At 41.6% G+C, this 17,672-nt stretch overlaps 1 protein-coding gene across 3 annotated transcripts; it reads right to left on the bottom strand.

Annotated features, from left to right (window-relative positions):
* Nucleotides 1-2,058: 2,058 nt before the first annotated feature.
* sh2d3a (SH2 domain containing 3A) lies at nucleotides 2,059-16,255 on the bottom strand. 3 transcript variants are annotated; one of them, XM_020622810.1, is made up of 19 exons: nucleotides 15,958-16,255; nucleotides 15,683-15,774; nucleotides 15,445-15,562; nucleotides 14,394-14,447; nucleotides 14,122-14,282; nucleotides 9,615-9,654; nucleotides 9,379-9,495; nucleotides 8,851-8,994; nucleotides 7,610-7,908; nucleotides 7,412-7,497; nucleotides 6,839-6,958; nucleotides 6,610-6,767; nucleotides 5,841-6,041; nucleotides 5,026-5,187; nucleotides 4,548-4,663; nucleotides 3,540-3,711; nucleotides 3,343-3,454; nucleotides 3,065-3,250; nucleotides 2,059-2,653 (listed from the first exon to the last, which is right to left on the bottom strand). In XM_020622810.1, exons 3-19 carry the CDS (start codon nucleotides 15,511-15,513, stop codon nucleotides 2,472-2,474), a joined length of 2,379 nt encoding a protein of 792 aa, XP_020478466.1. In that variant the 5' UTR covers nucleotides 15,514-15,562; nucleotides 15,683-15,774; nucleotides 15,958-16,255; the 3' UTR covers nucleotides 2,059-2,471. The 3 variants fall into 3 exon arrangements, with proteins under 3 accessions (XP_020478466.1, XP_020478467.1, XP_020478468.1); XM_020622811.1 differs by having other exon boundaries at nucleotides 5,883-6,041; XM_020622812.1 differs by lacking the exons at nucleotides 14,122-14,282; nucleotides 14,394-14,447; nucleotides 15,445-15,562; nucleotides 15,683-15,774; nucleotides 15,958-16,255 and adding an exon at nucleotides 11,533-11,890.
* Nucleotides 16,256-17,672: the final 1,417 nt, after the last annotated feature.

The following is a 17,672-nucleotide window of genomic DNA, read 5'->3' as shown; positions in this document are numbered from 1 at the left end:
AACCTCTTTCCTGACAGGATAATGTGAGCTTTATATCATAGTGATGTGATATTTATGACTTGTAACCGGATGAAAACCACTATGCTACAGGGAGTGCACAAAATATGAAATCCCTTATCGGACTGTCATGTTAAATGTTTGCCTTACAACAGTTAACTGCCCATATGAGCGCTGAAGCAGGTTTTGCTTCCTGTTATCATCACTCCTGTTAAAGTAGCCCTGACAAGATCCCTTCCTAATGTGCTTACAATGTAAAGGACAAATCCACAGTCCTCATTTTGTGCAAAAATGGGTCCTGGAGTTTGTCTGAAGTTCATCAGTTAGAGTTAAACTAATCAAGAGAGGATCTTCCAAGGTTTCTGAGTTATTACTGCAAAGTTTCTTCTGCAGCTCATTAACAAATTCTCCCCGGGATAAACACAAGGAAGAATTATGTACTAAAAACTTTAGAGGTAGCCGCTTGATATTAAAAGTCAGACTGCTGAATCCTCATATTGAATTCTCATAAACGTTTAATACGTTTTTACCAGACTGAGGATCGCAGTGCATTAGAAAGGGATTTCTCAACGAACAGCAAAAATTGTTCTAATGTTTATTTGAATGTTTTAAGACAGGCATGAACATGTGTGACCCTGCCATTCATATGATATATTAGTTTCTCTCTTATAGCAAAGATCTGTGAGAAAACTTGCTTTGCGTTGTTTTTTGGAAATTTAGACATTGTGGATAAAATGAAAAAATAAAGCACAATAACACTAAATGATGACAGTCCAGTAAAAAAAAAAAAGAAAAGAATGTATCCTTCCTGTGGACTGTGTTTGAGGTTACGCCCTCTGTGCAGCTTCAGGGATAACAGAGCACTGGCATCAGGAAATCTAGATAACATTGTTTCAGTCTCACCTTCACTTACCAACACAAAAGTGGCTGGAATAACTGGTTCTCCTTTGACCATGTCTATATTTGTCAGTTTTACTTCCCTTTTTTCATGTCAAGTCAAATGTTATTTAAATAACCCCATATCACTTATGTATCAGACTGCACGTGATGTCTTCAATTTGGTGACCGTGATACTGATTTCATCCGCTGTTGTACGAACGGACCCATCCATTATCTGTACCGCTTATTCCTGAAGAGGGTCGCGGGGGGGGCTGGAGCCAATCCCAGCTGACACTGGACGAGAAGCGGGGTCCACCCTGGACAAGTCGGCAGTCTATCACAGGGCTGATATGTGGACGAACAACCACACACACTCACACACTACAGGCAATTTAGAGTTGCCAGTCAACCTAAGCTGCATGTCTCTGGACTGTGGGAGGAAGTCGGGGTACATGGAGAGAACCCATGCAGGTTACTAAAGGATCTTTTAAATTAATATTACAAAGCCCCTCAGTACAAAATCTAGATTCTATGAATTTGCACTGGAGGGTTCATGTTTCCACAGTATATTTTAGTGGAAAATGACTGGGTTTCAAAGGAGTTGCGATGTGACAAAATCCTGCTTAAGGTGAACCCGAGAAACTTTGTGCCATCCATCCATCCATCCATTTTCCTCTGCTTATCTGGAACCAGGTCGCGGGGGCAGCAGTCTAAGCAAAGATGCCCAGACTTCCCTTTCTCCAGACACTTCCTCCAGCTCCTCCGGGGGAATGCCAAGGCGTTCCCAGGCCAGCCGAGAGACATAGTCCCTCCAGCGTGTCCTGGGTCTTCCCCGGGGCCTCAACTTTATCCCTTCACCAGATAATTTCACAAATGTTTTCTAGTGTCAAAAACATCATTGTTTTGAGTGGAGGGGGACATAAGGTTTACTCATCTCTTTCTGTATCAGTCTGTCCTTCAATAGTAATATTTTTCAACATTTAAGGGGTATTCTATGATCCGTTTTGAAGAATGTATTTACATGTATCATTTGAGATATAAATTGGAAAAAAAAAAACAATTTCTTGACTTTTTATTTTGTTACCAGTGTTAAAAGAAATATTACCTGTGGAAAAAAAACAGACAAAAATATTCAACATCTTCTTTTATTGCTTTAGAAACAATGAAATGTGAAAAAAAAAAAATCCAGTGTGGTCCCTTATGGCAGCAGTTAACGTACAAAGGGCTCTAACTCAGTTTAATGTTTATAATGTTCATTCTGGTCAAGTATCCATCTGGTCTGAGGAGCAGAAATGCACATTTGGAAAAGTAGAGCAAGTTTTTTTTTTAGATTTCCTGAAAAAGGAAAATGAATCAAACACAGCCCTTTTCACAATAAAGGTCTGTCCACATATTAGATATAATTAATTTTTTACAATGTTAAGTTGAAAAGCTCAGCAGTCGCTCACATGTCAGCAAGTAAAGAAAATGTACGTCCCCCCTGTCTCTGTTATCTCAGGGGTGAGATCTCTGCCTCGGCCAAGAACATCTTTCATCTTTACTTGCTGATTTCACCTTTCACTTCGCAAAACAGACCTTGGGCTCAGGTTAAAGGGTCAGGCTGTTTGTGCGGTGATCTCCACTGGTTCCAGTTTATCAGACAGGACACAAAGAATCTTGTCAAACTTCTCGTAGCGCTCTTTTCTGTTGGCCCCTGCCCCCGACCGACCCCAGAACAACCTCAGGGCAAACTCGGTCTTGAAAATCTCCAGCAGCTCAGGGACAGGCTCCCAGCCTTCTAAAGAAACAATGAAACAAACATTTCATCACATCAGTTTCCAGATATGATGTAATTTCACATCAGTTTCACAGTGTACACTGTATATTTTTCTACTTTTTTTTCTTACTTAAAATGGGCCTCATGCAAGATCCAGTATGAGTAGATTTCTTTGTAAGCGGCATGTACGAATGATTTAAGAGAATTTGTTGCATTCACTGATTTTGTCTTCGGTATAAAAACTCATGAGTGGTAAGACCTGGTTGAAACATGCAATTTGTGCAGTTAAGGGAGTTTGGCGAATCCATTTGGAGACATTCATATAAACAAAGGTACGATATTTAGGATACAAGTACAGTGATATTCATGCAGGAGGTCCATTGTCTGTAACTGTGCCTATGAAAGGAGATCACTGTACATGCATGTGTTTACCTGTGAGCAGAGCGTGTGCATGCTTCTGATAATCTTGGGCATGAAGTGCAGCACTGCGAGCTGATTGGAGGACGTCATAGAGAAGCTGACAGCCTCGCTCACTGTTCTCCACCGGGTCCTCACCCTCCATCGCCATCAGCAGTGGAACCAGGTGTGGCACAGCTATAGGACCCTGGACTACAGAGTCTACTCGAAAATATATGAACGCATACAGTTACACATTGAAGTCTGTTTACAGGTTCTTTGTAATGTAATGTGTTGTAAAGACCACCACTCACCGTCTCCCTCGTTCAGCGACTTCATGAAGGGTTTGAGTTTCTTTTCAAATAAAACCGCGCTCTCTGTGTGGTTCCTCCTCAGTGCACGCCACGTCATCTCCAGTCGCATTATCTGCACATACAAATATACGTGTAAGAGAACTGCAACCGGTTTCCACTTTTGCATAGAGTGAAACATTTTGTTGTAATTAAACCACCTGAGGCATCTCCAGCGCCTTCATCACAGCCGAGAAGGAGTAGAGGTTGTGGGCATGTTCTTTCAAGGCCTGAGCCAATAAGATACATTTGTGTAGGACGGCCGCCCTCTGGCTCACAGTCCCTGTGCAGCCAAGGATGTCCACTGCGGCTCCCAGTGCTATTAGATGATGCCTAAAAATGAAAGATTAATAGATTAGAGGTGTGTGAGTGGGCAGAAGACTGAACAAGGCAGTTGTTGAGTATTCTCTTGTCTCAATATTTGCACCGAGCCACCCAACAGAACTGACCTCAGCCCAGATCAGATATACTGTAGTTACTCCAACTGGGCCATTGTCAAAACCACAACAAGAAACTCAGGAGGATCTTCAACAAACAGCACATCCCTGTGAATTTCAATCCCAACAACACGGCGACAAGGGACCAAACACCTAGACATAAGCAGAGCAATGAAGCATATGCAGTTCAGTTGAGTGAGGAATGCCAAGACTTGTATACTGGAGAAGCAAAACAACTGCTTTCCAAGCGCATGGCACAACACAGGACAGCCAACTCCTCAGGACAAGACTCAGCAGCATCTGCATCAGAAGGATGAGGGTCGGCCCTCTGAAGACAACAATGTCCACAGTGGTTTGAAAGAGGAGTGAAATGAGCCACCTACATCAAACTGGAACAACCATATCTAACCAGAGGGGGTGGTCCTGTAATCCCTCCCCAAGCAGTTTAACACCCATTCAGATATTGATGCATGAGACCCTCACAACCTGCATGATGGCCAGGTGTGACGTGACTTTTACGGCCCTCCAGGTGTCAACTCCACAGACGTTACTGTAAATACCTGGGACTTCTCACCAGTCAGAGCTAAAGAAGCTTCTCAAATGAGAGGTGAATATCTGGGTAGTCTACAGAACTACTTTTTTACCAAAGAAACGGTCCCTTTGAAAACTGTGTATCATCCCCAGGCATCCACATTTACTCATCCACTTGTGAAGTGTGCCAGTTAGATCTACCTTTCTAACAAATCCTGTCGTAACTGACGTCCATGTGGCAAAGTCACGAGCTCCAGCCCTGAGCCCACTCCCATGAGCCTCTTCTGCTCATCTGTCACCCCAACAATGCGCGCTACCTGCAGTAGAACAATGACAAATCAACAGCCAGTCGAGTCTTACATACTCTCCAGAGAACCAGGGCCCATATTTATCAGACTGCATAAAGTAAAATTTTGGTCCCACACTTTTACTTGCAAACATGAGAATACAAATTTTTATCGCATAACCCAAGTCTGAGACATATTGTACAGTGATTGTGATTATGATGACCAATATGTTAGCAAAGCATTATGAATCATTCAGAATAAGGTCATTTTAGCCTTTTGTCTGCATTTGATTTGAACATTTGTTCAAATATAGCCTTGCATTTATCAGGTCTGCAAACAGCAGCAATATATGAATTGAGTCTGAAGATCTACTTGACTAAGCTAGAGGATACCTGGCAGTCAACACTGAGCATGTGCAGAGCAATCGTGCTGGCATCAGAGCGGCTGAAGAGCTCTTTGACTGCTTTGAGGACACTGGGCTCCAGAGGTCGGTTGTTCTCCGGTAAGAGCAGAGACTCAAACCCATCCAACTGGAAACACGACTCTGACTCAATCTGTAATGGTGTCAGAAAGATTTTACATTAGTACACAACTGTCACCAAACCTACTTCATAACATTGTTAAATATTTTGGCCAACATAACAGACAGCTGTTACAAACTATCACCTACAGTACAACTCTGACACCTGGTGGCACAAGTCAGTCATTGTGGATAGTGGGTAGAGGACAGGCACATACAGCAGATTGTAACCTTTAACAAAAGCCAAGGTCCATCTAGACGTAACCTTAGGAGCATGGAAAGTTTCTTTTAATGTTGCTGTGGTTGAAGATCTATAGTGTAGATCAGAATATAAGCATTATCAACATTTCAGTCCTGATCAGTTTCTCTTAGCTGATGTTTGTACAAAGCTTTAATTAATTGATTAGTAGCTATTATCTTAAAAATTAAAGGTTTAACCATTTTTGAAAATTTGTGTAACAATCACCATCTTACAAATTGAAGAATAATTTGGGATAAGAGCCAAATCCCTGCTCATTATCTCACAGAAAGACCACATACAGTAAGTACTGTTGCATGGTTTATCTTATTTTCTATACATCACTCAAGTCTGCATCACACTGGTATGGCCCTTGACCTCCATATCTACTTAGAACAGAAGCAAATGTCAAAACTACATAGTGTAAATTTCATATCATTTATACAAACATGTGGCCATTCGAAATGCCAGTCTTCCACTTTCTCCACCACCTTCCCCTGCAGCTCTTTGTAAAACAGCAGCTGTGGTGATAGGTTGTTCTTCTGGGCCTCCAGGAAGCCAAAGGACGTCTCTGTGATGCGGGCACGGCTCTGCCACTTCTCCTCTGCACGCAATCTGTCCACGTGGCCCTTCCGCCGCATCTGTGGCACCTGGACACAACGATATGTAGATAGTCTGTAAGACCATCATCAGCTCCCCAAAACATCACCAGCTGAGGGGTGGTGCCGCACAGCAGGAAGGTTCCAGGTGCGAGCCTCATGGCCGACCCGGGGCCTTTCTGCTCTGGCTTCCTCCCGCAGTCTGAAGACATGCAGGTTAGGTCGACTGGAGACAAATTTGCCCATAGGTGTGAATGTGACTGTGAGTGGTGGTGTGTCTCTGGTTGTAAATGGTCTTATACTGGTATAGCACTTTTCTATGCATTGCAACACACTCAAAGTGCTTTCACACTGTTTGGCCATTCGCACTCACACAAACATGCACCGGTGTCATCACCAGGAGCAACTGTGTCTTGCTCAAAGACACTTCGACATAGGGACTGGACAAGCCGGGAATCAAACCACTAATCTTCCGGTTAGGAGACGACCCGTTCTACCTCCTTCAGTCCTGTGCTGGCCTAGCAACCGCCCCCCCCCCCATGATTGGTTATAATTGGTATAGCTAATGGGTGGATAGATGATCATTTGAGCTGTGAGTGAATTGTAGATGTTTTTTCACCTGGATAACTAGCTCATGGTACAAAGAGGAGGGATCTTCATCCAAGTCTTTGGGTGGAGGAGGGGTGGCGCTGGGGAAAACAGCAGAGATCCTCAGAGGTTTAGGCGGAGCTCTGGAGTGCAGCTGCCCATCTGAATTTCGCAAAGTCACATCACCACCTGCAGGCACAGACGGTGAAGTTATGAATCTTAAATGGAAAGAAACTGCATGTGTGCTGTAGGTGTGTTACCTGGATGGCAGAGGCGTGCGTGTCGTGGTTGTGGGCTCAGCAGTGGTTCGCTGCCTGTGCGAAACACAGGAGAAATTGGGGCAGGGCTGGTGTCCTGGGTCGGAGTGTTCTGAGGAACACCTAGATGAAGAAGAGTAATGGCAGCAAAATGAAAAATGAACCACTCAGTGGTATAAGACTCCCAGTCACTGCTCATATTAAGCTCAAGTCTGTAATGTTTGCCTGTTATATCTAAACTGATAATGGAATTTTGAAGCCACGACTGAAATCAGTATCTGGGATAAGAGATCTGGTGTAATGGTGTTTTACAGTGTCAAAACTAGGTGTCTACATTGCCCACAAAAAATTTTATTTTTTAATTTGTCTTATACAAAAAAGTTTTTTTCTGTATTTTTCTGAATACTGTATATTAGCAGAAGCAAAACCGTAGCATTCCTTCACTTGCATCACAGACTAGTTTTGGTGTACTGTATGTGCACAACAGAGCCTGAACACAACACGACTGATCTAGTGATCATTACGAGGTCACAGAGACAGAAACAGGTTACAGGCTGCATTTTTATAATAACATACCAGTTCGTATGTTGCTGTCAGACTGTGCAGACTGAAGTGATGGCCTCCATCCCACATTGTCCAAGTTAGCAGGCTGACTCCCAGTCCTGCCACACAAATTAATGCTCATGTTTATTTGTATTTGTTTGACCACATGCAGTGTTTCAAAACTATACATGTGTATGTGACTACACTGCATTTCACCGGGTTTCCTCTCACCTTAGCAATGGGTTAACAACCTGCACTGTGTCTGTGTGCGTCGAGCTGAAGCTGCGTCTTTTGTTGGATTCAGTGTGTTTTTCTTGTCCTGCACCTGTGCTGATGCTGCTGCTGCTACTTTTGGGCTCCGCATGTCGCTCAGTGATGACACGAAGAGGAAGTTTCCGTGTGATTGGGTGAAAGATCACAGCGCCTGAGCCCTGGGAGATGGGCTGACGCCCACCCACGTAGAATCGGATCAGAGCAGGAACACTGTCAAAGCGATCCTCCTCAAACTGGAACAGCTCCCGAGTGTAGCCCTGTCACACAGATGGAGATACGTAATATATCAAGCAAAGCTTTTTAAAGGTCTGTGTTTTCATTAATGAGGTGGCTATTGTATTTAGCAGCTTAGCAGAGCAGCTTGGATTCACAGCAGTTAAGAGTAAGGATGCAGATTCACAGTAAAAGTAAAGAAGAGCATCAAAAAGTCTATAAATAATTCTAAAACCGCTCATGGAGCATAATCCACCTCTCCACTATTGATCAGTAAATACTTCTGCCAGTCTCAGAGCTATGAGGGGGCAGCAGTGCAACATAAAAACTGTGTCATGTGACTGTGAGTGTTTGGAAGACCCTGAACATATAGATCAGTAGTAGAGAGCTAGATTAGGAACTTCTGATAATTTGTTTTGTATTTTACATTAACAGATAACAGGATCAGCAGCAGATCACCAAAACTGTGTTTAAATGTTATCAGAGTTTAATACACTTATACATTCTAATGAAAACTAAGCACAAGGAATCCTGGCTCATATCTGCTGACTGCTAATATTGAGGTGAAAATTGGTGGCGTTGTCAAATAGCGCAACATTATTTTCAGAGATGTTTTGAATATTTTGAGCACATTTATAATCAGCAAATGTCAAATATGTCAATCAAATGTAACCTTAAATTAGCTTAAACGTCTTTTAATTATTGAATAATAATTTTTTTTTGATGATTTGAGTATTTTAGTCTATAAAATGGAGCAAAATGGAGAAAATTACCAATGGCCAGTTCCCAAGCATTTTAAAATTGCTTGTTTTGTGCATCCAACACTCAAAAATGCAAAGAGATTTAGTTAACAATAAAATAAAACAGAGCAAAACAAACAATCGTCACATTTAAGAAGCTGGAACCAGTGAAGATTTTGCATTGTTGCTTAAAAAAATGATTTTAATATCCCCAACTTGCTGCATATGGACATGACATAGACACACCTTTTTGGGACGAAGGACCACCCGTATAATCTTAAAATGCAGGGGCCCATTCTTCCAAAAGCAGCTCAAAACATAGTCACCAGGGGCAGAGCTGGAGTCTCGGACCAGGAAGTCTCCATCCTTCTCAAGCAAAGACTCTGCAGCCTGGAGACAAGTCAGTAGGCTAACTTGATTAACTAGGCACAGAGGTTCACATGTATGTTAGGATTATTGTGTATATATTACTTGTAAGTTTGTTAAAGCTATAGTTTGACGTTTAAAAAATTATGATTATTTATGTTCTTGCAGAGAGTTAGTCAGGAAGATCAATACCACTCTCATGTCTGTATGGTAAATATGCTCAGTTGCCAGTTTATTAGGTACATCTAATTGGATCTCTTTGAAAATAAAGTTCAGTAACATCACAAACAAGTATATTTCTCAATTAGCAATCCTTTTATTTGTGTGTGTGTGTGTGTGTGTGTGTGTGTGTGTGTAAATGTTTTGTTAAGCATAAATACAGAGAGAACAGTATGGTCCATTGAGCACCTCTCGGCTCGTCGGTCCATGGTACCATGGATGGCTCCTCAGGTCATCAGGGCTGAGTTTCAGTTCTTCCTCCAGCTCCTTCTTCAGTGAGTCCATCTCTCTCCGACCACCAAACACCTACAACACAGACAGCCGAGCAGACACCATAACTACTCTGCATGTATTCTTTTCTCATATTTTGAGAGACTAATAGAGAGCTAGTGAGAGACAAAGAGGTCATTTGCTTAACCTCTTACCTTCAGCTGGCTGAGGTATGAGCTGACAGTCCTCCTCTTACTAGAAAACAAGGGAGGAGAGATGATTTGGTGCAACTAAGCTAAACCCTGTTTGCTCCATGTTTTTCCTCTGAACATGAAGAGTACAAGGATGGAAGGTCACTGCCAAGGTCTGGGCTTGTCATTAACGCCAAAGAAACTTGGCGACTTTTAATAGCTTGCCTCTTTTCCCCACTTCCTTCCTCCCTAACCTTCCACCTTCCTGCCTCTGTAGACACAAGGATCACAAATGAACAGCTTAGAAGACTTCCAACAGGGCTGAACCAGATAACTCTCCATGATTATATGGACTACTGCCCATTGTAGCAAATTTACATCTGTGCCTGCTTTTCTGTGTGAACATGCATAAACAATGTGGAACAAATCATGTGTTCAGGGATGTGCTGGGGTTGCTTGTTTTCCCCTCTTTGACCCTGAATATAACTATTAACATCCATTGAAACAAAAATAATACACACATTTTTGCACTTCTGTTTAAACTATGTTGTCAATTCATGTGGTAAATGTAGCATAACACTGACTTAGTCTATAATAAAAGATCATAAAGGAGCTGTTGGTCCAGTTCCTGGCCCAGCAGAATACAATTTGGGTGGGACAAACGTAAAAGCAGCGCTTGACCCTTCCTCATCAGTGACACTGTGGGGCTTCGTAACCAGGCCTCATTATTACATCAACAGGGCTGTAACAAGGATTTAGAAACACTGATGTCAGGAGTGGAAGTCCAAAACCACCCTGAGACACCAAAACAAAAGTCTGGAAATTGAAGGTCTAAATGTTAGAGAAGTGAGCTGGTGACCAGAAGGCTGTTGGTCCAGTTCCTGGCCCAGCGGAATACAATTTGGGTGGGACAAACGTAAAAGCAGCGCTTGACCCTTCCTCATCAGTGACACTGTGGGGCCCCTGAGTATGGCCTTTAACCCCACCTCCTCCAGCCGAGCTGCTCACTGACCAGTAAATCAGACTGTGATTGTACTGGGCAGCTTTCAGAAAAGGAGTCTATAAATAAAATGTAATATTATTGTTATTACTGTGTATAATAGTGCATCATACTGTATTATACTAACATTTGTCTTTAATAGTTAGTTGAACCTAACCTATATATTGTAAAATAGACCTATACAATACACTTCAATACCAGAAAACAAACAAATAACAACAACAAAAAATAAAACAGGATGCAAAAAGGATGCAAAATGACAATAACATTGAGTTCTTTAAATAGTTTCAACAAAACCTCAATATAACCTTTATAAAGGAACTGAAGGTTTGTTAGGTTTACCTACAACAGGTGGACCTTATAAAATGGCTACTATGCAGCTGTAGCCTAACCTATTTACAAAGACTTTATCAGACAAACACATAAACAGACTGGCATCCAGATGTTTAGGTGTTTTATGGAATAAGAGGTGCAGCATCCTGTTTGAGGGGCGTTGGCCCAGGCCGCACACCACCAACACCTGTGCAATGGGCTGCAGCCACTATTGTGAAATGCGACCTGAAACTACTGATTCAGCGTCACCATCCTACTGATAGCTTATTTATCTGAGTGAGTTTAATCCGATTAATGAAAACCTCAAAGCTAATATAGTGCGACGTTGTTTAATAACTTTGATTTGGTTTGTTCTGATTCTAAACATCTTCACGGTCAAATCTCAAAATTGTGCAACAGGTAAGTTAGTTGGCAACGCTAGAAACAACAAGGACCAAAGTAACTGTCGACGTATCTGATCTTACAAGACTAAAGAGAGAGTTTGACAGTTTGATTATATGTCAAATCCGTGTTCATCAAAAGTTAGATCAACCGTCTAACATCTCGCGTGAACTGACGAAGTTTGTTCGTTGTTTAAAAACGATGTTATGGCAGCGGCCACAGACCTACCTGTCTGTGCACTTCACAGCTTCCTCGTCGCGGACATGTTTTACGGTTTGTGGTCCAAAGTCAAGCGCTGCCAAACAACAACTGGGACAATCCCGAAGTCCTTCTCCGCTCCTGGCGGATCCCTCCCAGTGCCCCTGTCCTCTCGCCCTCCTCCGTTCACACGTAGTTTCGGACGAGTTCCAACAAGTTCTCCCTCCCGAGCTGCCCTCCTCCTCCTCCTCCTCCTCCTCCCGCCCCAGGCCCCGGTGCTGAAACACCGCTATCTATCTGACATTCCTGAGATACCGACACAAAGCTGAGCTGGTACATCACCTGGCTGCAGCTGGGATTAATGCGGTAGGCGGCGGTAAGACGATAGAGCCCACACGTCTTTTGAAACTGTGACATGTCGATGTACGGAAGAGTATTAGGGCCACTGCATAAATTTTTTTTTAATTAGGGCCACTGCATAATTTTTTTATTTTTAAATTCTGACTTTATTCTCAGAATTCTGACTTTAAACTCAGAATTCTGACTTTATTCTCAGAATTCTGACTTTACAGCTGAGAATAAAGTCAGAATTCTGAGAATAAAGTCTGAGAATTTTAATAAAAATTTATGCAGTGGCCCTAATACTCTTCCGTATTCGATGTGACTCCTACACACAAAATGAAAATTATTGCCCATTAATCTCATATTTGTTAGAAATTTGCCCCATTGTGTACACCACTTCTATCAGGTCCCCTGTATACTCCCTCTGCCCTGGTCTTTTAGTGGGATCCTGTGCCAAAATCTATAGTTTTAAGATGTTTTTTGTATTTATATGTTGTAAAGTGCTGAATAATATTGCTTTAGCTTTTCTTTGTGTAAGGCAGACCTTGGATAAGATATACAAGTATTTCATTATAGGGGAACTGTAGGGCTGCAACCAAAGATTATTTTAATTACCAATATATATAACATTTTTTCAAAGGTGCATTAACTAAGATTTTACACATCTGATAAATCAGATGAAAATGGAACAGGAAGTGTCTCAGCCATTCTGTTAGTCCAGCTTCTCTGCCCTGTTTTGTCAAAATAGGGTTCATGAATTTGCCCCTCCTGCCACCTAGTGACTAGTGAAGGTTATAAGAAGGGTTTTTCAAACTGCCAGTATTCATTTCACACATCCAGCCATGAAGGACCACTCCTCTGATAAAAGCTGCTAGACCAAAGAAGGTATGTTTTTTTACACTGAGACAGTGAAAGGGCAAAAACCAGGGTTAATATCTGTTTGGCTTTTTGAGATGGAGAGCGATAAAAGTAACCAAAGGGCTCAAATGTGGTTCAGATGTGGTGTTCTTCCTTCCGGATGCATTAGTACCTAACGCTCACATGGTTGGCTTTGTTGTAACATTAGAGACTTAGCAAGGTCATGATTTTACCTTAGTATTGAATTAATATGCTTTTGGGAGTAATTAGAGCTTTATGTAATGTTAGTTAAGTCCTAGATCATTAATCCAGGCAAGAGTCACAAAAGATTTACCTGTTAGTCTATAATAGTCACATATTTTTGTAATTAATCTTTAAATAATAAGTTACAATTTTGAAATAGTTGTCTCCCACGTACACTCGTTTAAAGAAGTGCTAGTACCTTGGATTTTGGGACAGCACTTTAATATTTACTGTATGTGATGCCATCACTTTTGTACTTTTAAGTAACATTTTGAATGTAGGACTTTTACTTATAACAGAGTATTTTTACTCTGTTGTATTGCTACTTTTACTTAAGTAAGGGATCTGAGTACTTCTTCCACCACTGTCTGTGGCCCTGGTATTTTGTATAATGTTTGTGGGTAGGTGTGTTAATAAGGATACACTGCAGCAAGAAGCTTTAGAAAGACGTTAGAGAGCCTGTCTTTGTCTCAGCGTTAGTGAAATACAGACGTTCAAGTGCAGTTTTCCTCCAAGAGCAGCACTTCACAGTTACAGTTGAATTTGGGGTTTTCTGTTAAACACATTGGAGGAGCCCTTTATGTGTCCATGATCACTGTTAATGCTTTTACGGGGGCTATTTCTTCATCCAAAACTGTCTGCATGGTTTAATAGCACTGGGGCAAGGTGACAATGAACATGTCTTTTTGTAATGTCGGTGGATAGCCCTTGAACATAATCCACATTTGACCTTCCCTTAAACTTCTGACCTTAACAAATAAGAAACACTACAGAGGCTTTTGTCATTACCTTGACCTCTCACTGGGGGAGTGTCACCAAAATATCAAAGTCCTGAGGTGTGTTGTTTATTTAAGCGGGTGTTCAGACTGAGTGTGTCACCAAAAGCCGCAGTTTTCCACATTGGTGAAAGTGAAGAGAAACATCAGGTTGTTATTTAATGTCCATTAAGGCTTTTTAATCATGTTGTCGGTTTAATATATTATATATTGATAGATGACTGATTGTAGAGTTCATTTAATATTACACGACAAACTCTGACATAGATTTTATGAGACATTGGTTAATTATTAGCCAAACATGAGGAGGCAGGCTAAAGGAAGTTGCTCTCTCTCTCTCACACACACACACAAGCGTCAATCGCACTTATTTCACACAGCACCCAGTTTGGGCGCCTACCTGCGCTTGCTGTCCTGGCAGCGGTCCGTCTCACTGACAACGTTGTCTTCATTCAGGGGACGGAGCTGCGAGCAGGAGGCAGAGAGGCGGTGTTTTTTGTCCTCACGCTGGAGACGGGGCAGGACGCTCTGGCGAAACAGATCCTTTTCTGGCTTCACCTGCTGGAAATGGTAGAAAGCCAAATAGAGTGGCTCCTGGAGCTACTGTTTGCACAGCCTTATTGAAAAAGGACTAGAAGTGTTACAAGTGACAAATCATTTTTGCGGTCTTACTAGATCCATAGATGATCCCAGGGAGTGCTTTCGACTCGCCCTGCGTTCCATGACCTGCACACCCGAGAGGACAAGAGTAACTTTTAAAGCAGTAGTTTGACATCTTGGAAACAATATCCATCCATCCATCCATTATCTATGCCGCTTATTCCTGAATAGGGTCACGGGGGAAAATATCATATTTACATTCATTCTTAAAGATAGTTAAAGAAAAGAAGATCCATGCCATGTTCACTTTTGTCCATTAGATAGGAAGCTGAAACCAACTAAATACAACATGCTAGTGAGCGTTAAAGGGTCTGGTTGGCATAATGTGTTACTGTACCTTTGCATAGAGCCAGGCTAATTGTTTGCCACTATGTTCAGACACAAAGCTAATTGGTGTACTTCCCAAAAGCTATGCTTTAATTGAAGTGCATGGACACACAAACTGTTGGGCAAGGCGCCATTTAACTTGTGACACTGTCATTAATTCAGGCCTACTCTTTAGATTTTCACATTCAGCTTCTTTAAATTATACAACACGAGAACAAGCCAACAAACACCCCCAGTAAACAAAGGTTTGACTTGATAAACCGGCTTGTCACACTGAGCATGAACCATTTGAACAGATGCTGCTCTCTGCAAGCTCAAACAATTGGTGGAGGTGCATGTGCTCTCTCAGTGCTCATGTATGCATTAAAATGAAGAGACATTTTAAAAATTATTAACACTATGCAACATATAAGCACAAAACTCACATTTTGAAGTTCTTAAAACCAGAGACCAAGTTCAAAAAAGGCCTCAAAGCTGAATGCACCATAAAGCCCTTTTCAGCTGATGTTGTGCTTTAGTGCTGCATATTTTTATCTTAACACAAACAAACAGTAGGACTAGAGCTTTCAGGGCCCCTGATGTTCTGGGGCCCAGGTGTTGGCTTGGTGGCTAATTCAGCCTTGGATGAGATACTAAATACTTTGACTCCGCTTGATAAACTAGTCAGCAACAGTTGGATGTTGAATTTTTTTCCCACAGCCCTAGTGTGCATGTGCATTTGGCTGGTGAGCGTCACCAGAGCGTGGGTCCTGTCTTTCTCGGTATCTTGAAAGCTGAGTGAGGATGGTTTCTCTGTGTGTTGCATCCTCTATGCCAATATCCTTCAGCTCGCCATCTGTGACATTTAGCAAACCCTGCCGAGAAACCACAACAGGGAGAGCGAGAAGGAACTGAGGACTGGAAATACTGAAGCTCAGAACAAAATAAAGTAGAACTTACCAACAAACACAACCTGATGCAGCTCATTCACTTACCTCCAGACCATAACACTCACTCTCTAGTGTCTTGGTGTACTAGGGCAGGCTGATCTGCCTCAGCCACCAGGCGATGGAGCGATTATTCATGTCTCAACAGCAAAAGAAGAAGAGATACTGACTACATGCCAGTACACATGCACTCATGCATGCATGCTTGTACATGTTTTTTGTGCACAAGTTTTTGACAAAAATACAAATGAAAGAATAGTGTGACATTAGCTTACTTTGAGAAATTAGCCAAACAAACACACAAGCAGTTGTACAACACCTACCTGTTTACAGGGTCCACTAAAGAACGCTGGGATTTTACTCCTCTTTTTCTCCTTGTGATTTTTTTTTTTACTATCTCATAATATCTTTTTCTTTTCGTGCTTTCCCTCTGTTTTCTTTCATTGTTTGCAGCTGCTCTCACCTCTAAGTCATATCCTGTGTCAATAAGGCAGTTTCTCACTTTGTCTTTGTTGTAATGGTGGAAGCCCGCTCCCCCTTAAATCTGCAGGGTCACTCAAAAAGCCAATCAGATTGTGCAGTGGACTCAAAGAACCCTGCACCAAACAGCAAATCACAGTGCAGAATTTAAAATGAGCTCTCAGGAGGTGGAGAGCGCGGGTTGAAGCATGTTGTGAGAGAAGGGTAGTGTTTAAAAAATCTAGGGGGAGGGGGGGGTGAAAGTGTCAGCGTGTCAAGTCTGAGATAGGCGTGCACGCACAGTGGTGTGTCTTCCAACCTGTCTGTCTCTGTAGTGTACAGGTAACATGGTGATGTGCGTAAGAGTGACCCCTAGTGTTGAAGTAAAAAAAAATGGCACTGTCCATTATGAGGACTACTTGCTTGGCCTGTGTTAAGTTCTGTTAGTCTTCTCTGAGTGTGGAGGATGTTAGCAAAGTCTGTATTTATTAGTATGGTGTATTAATGTAGGATTGAGTGTGTTTGGAACTTGATGTATTTGTTGGACTAAAAGTCAGAATATTTCAGTCTCCACTGGTTTCAGTTTTGATTCTTCTTTTTTAAATTTGTATCTTGCAAATCCACCAGCTTTACTCTGTGTTTCAAGACACCGTCCTTAATCTGGAAGGGTGATGGGTGAAAGTCAGGACATCATTTCTCTCAGGCCATAGCTGAGTATAATGTGTTTTGTTTGTGGACTGTCATGTATAATTTCACTTGTCACTCTGTGCTGATGTCATGATGTTTTCTTGATTGGATCCCTTACCTAGTATTTGAAATGTTATGCTTCAGTGGAACAATATCAGCACAGCCTTTGTTCTTTCAAATAATCATATTGTATTTTATCGATATATAGAGCTTCTAACTTATTCATGTGAAGTATTTTTAGACAACTTGTTATTTTGGTAGAATTGTTTGCTCTGGACATTCACTGATAAAACTGTTACATTAGTATGGATTCTTGAATAAGAAAAAAACAACTTACTTAATAATAATGAAGATCTTGAACATCTGTATGCAAAGCTAAATGCTGATGGATGTGTCCACTCTCTTCTGTCTCACCATCACTATATGATGACTGAAGTCACTAAAGGTTTCGATTAAGGCTGCTGTGGTAGGCATTGAGTCAGTTCACTGACTTCATGAATCTGCATGTTACACCATGTTTTCTACCACCATGTGGTCACAGTGGTTACAGAGACCACTTATAACCCCATCAATACCTCAAACAAAAATGTGTTTTCTTGCTTATCCTGGCAGACATGCAGAGGCATGCAGGTAGTTTAGGTGTTGTGTGCAGAAGGTTTGAAACCTCTGCCAATAAATACAGTGGAGGTGAATAGATGTCAATAAGTTGTAATCAAAACATTCAGAAATAGGTTTAAAAAACGTAAAATGTAAATGTAAAAGCACACACACAGACTCACACTGTGATGTCTATGGGTTATCCTCAGTAACTGGGTCATTGTTTATGGATAAATGTGTTTATCAAAAGACTTTATTGATGCTTTAGCCAGCACATATTAAATAGCATTCACTG

This window comes from Monopterus albus, unplaced genomic scaffold, assembly GCF_001952655.1.
Source record: "Monopterus albus unplaced genomic scaffold, M_albus_1.0 scaffold288.1, whole genome shotgun sequence".
In the NCBI taxonomy this organism is placed as follows: Eukaryota; Metazoa; Chordata; class Actinopteri; order Synbranchiformes; family Synbranchidae; genus Monopterus; species Monopterus albus.
The sequence above is the reverse complement of the archived record's forward strand: the minus strand, read 5'-3'. Positions and strand labels throughout refer to the sequence as shown.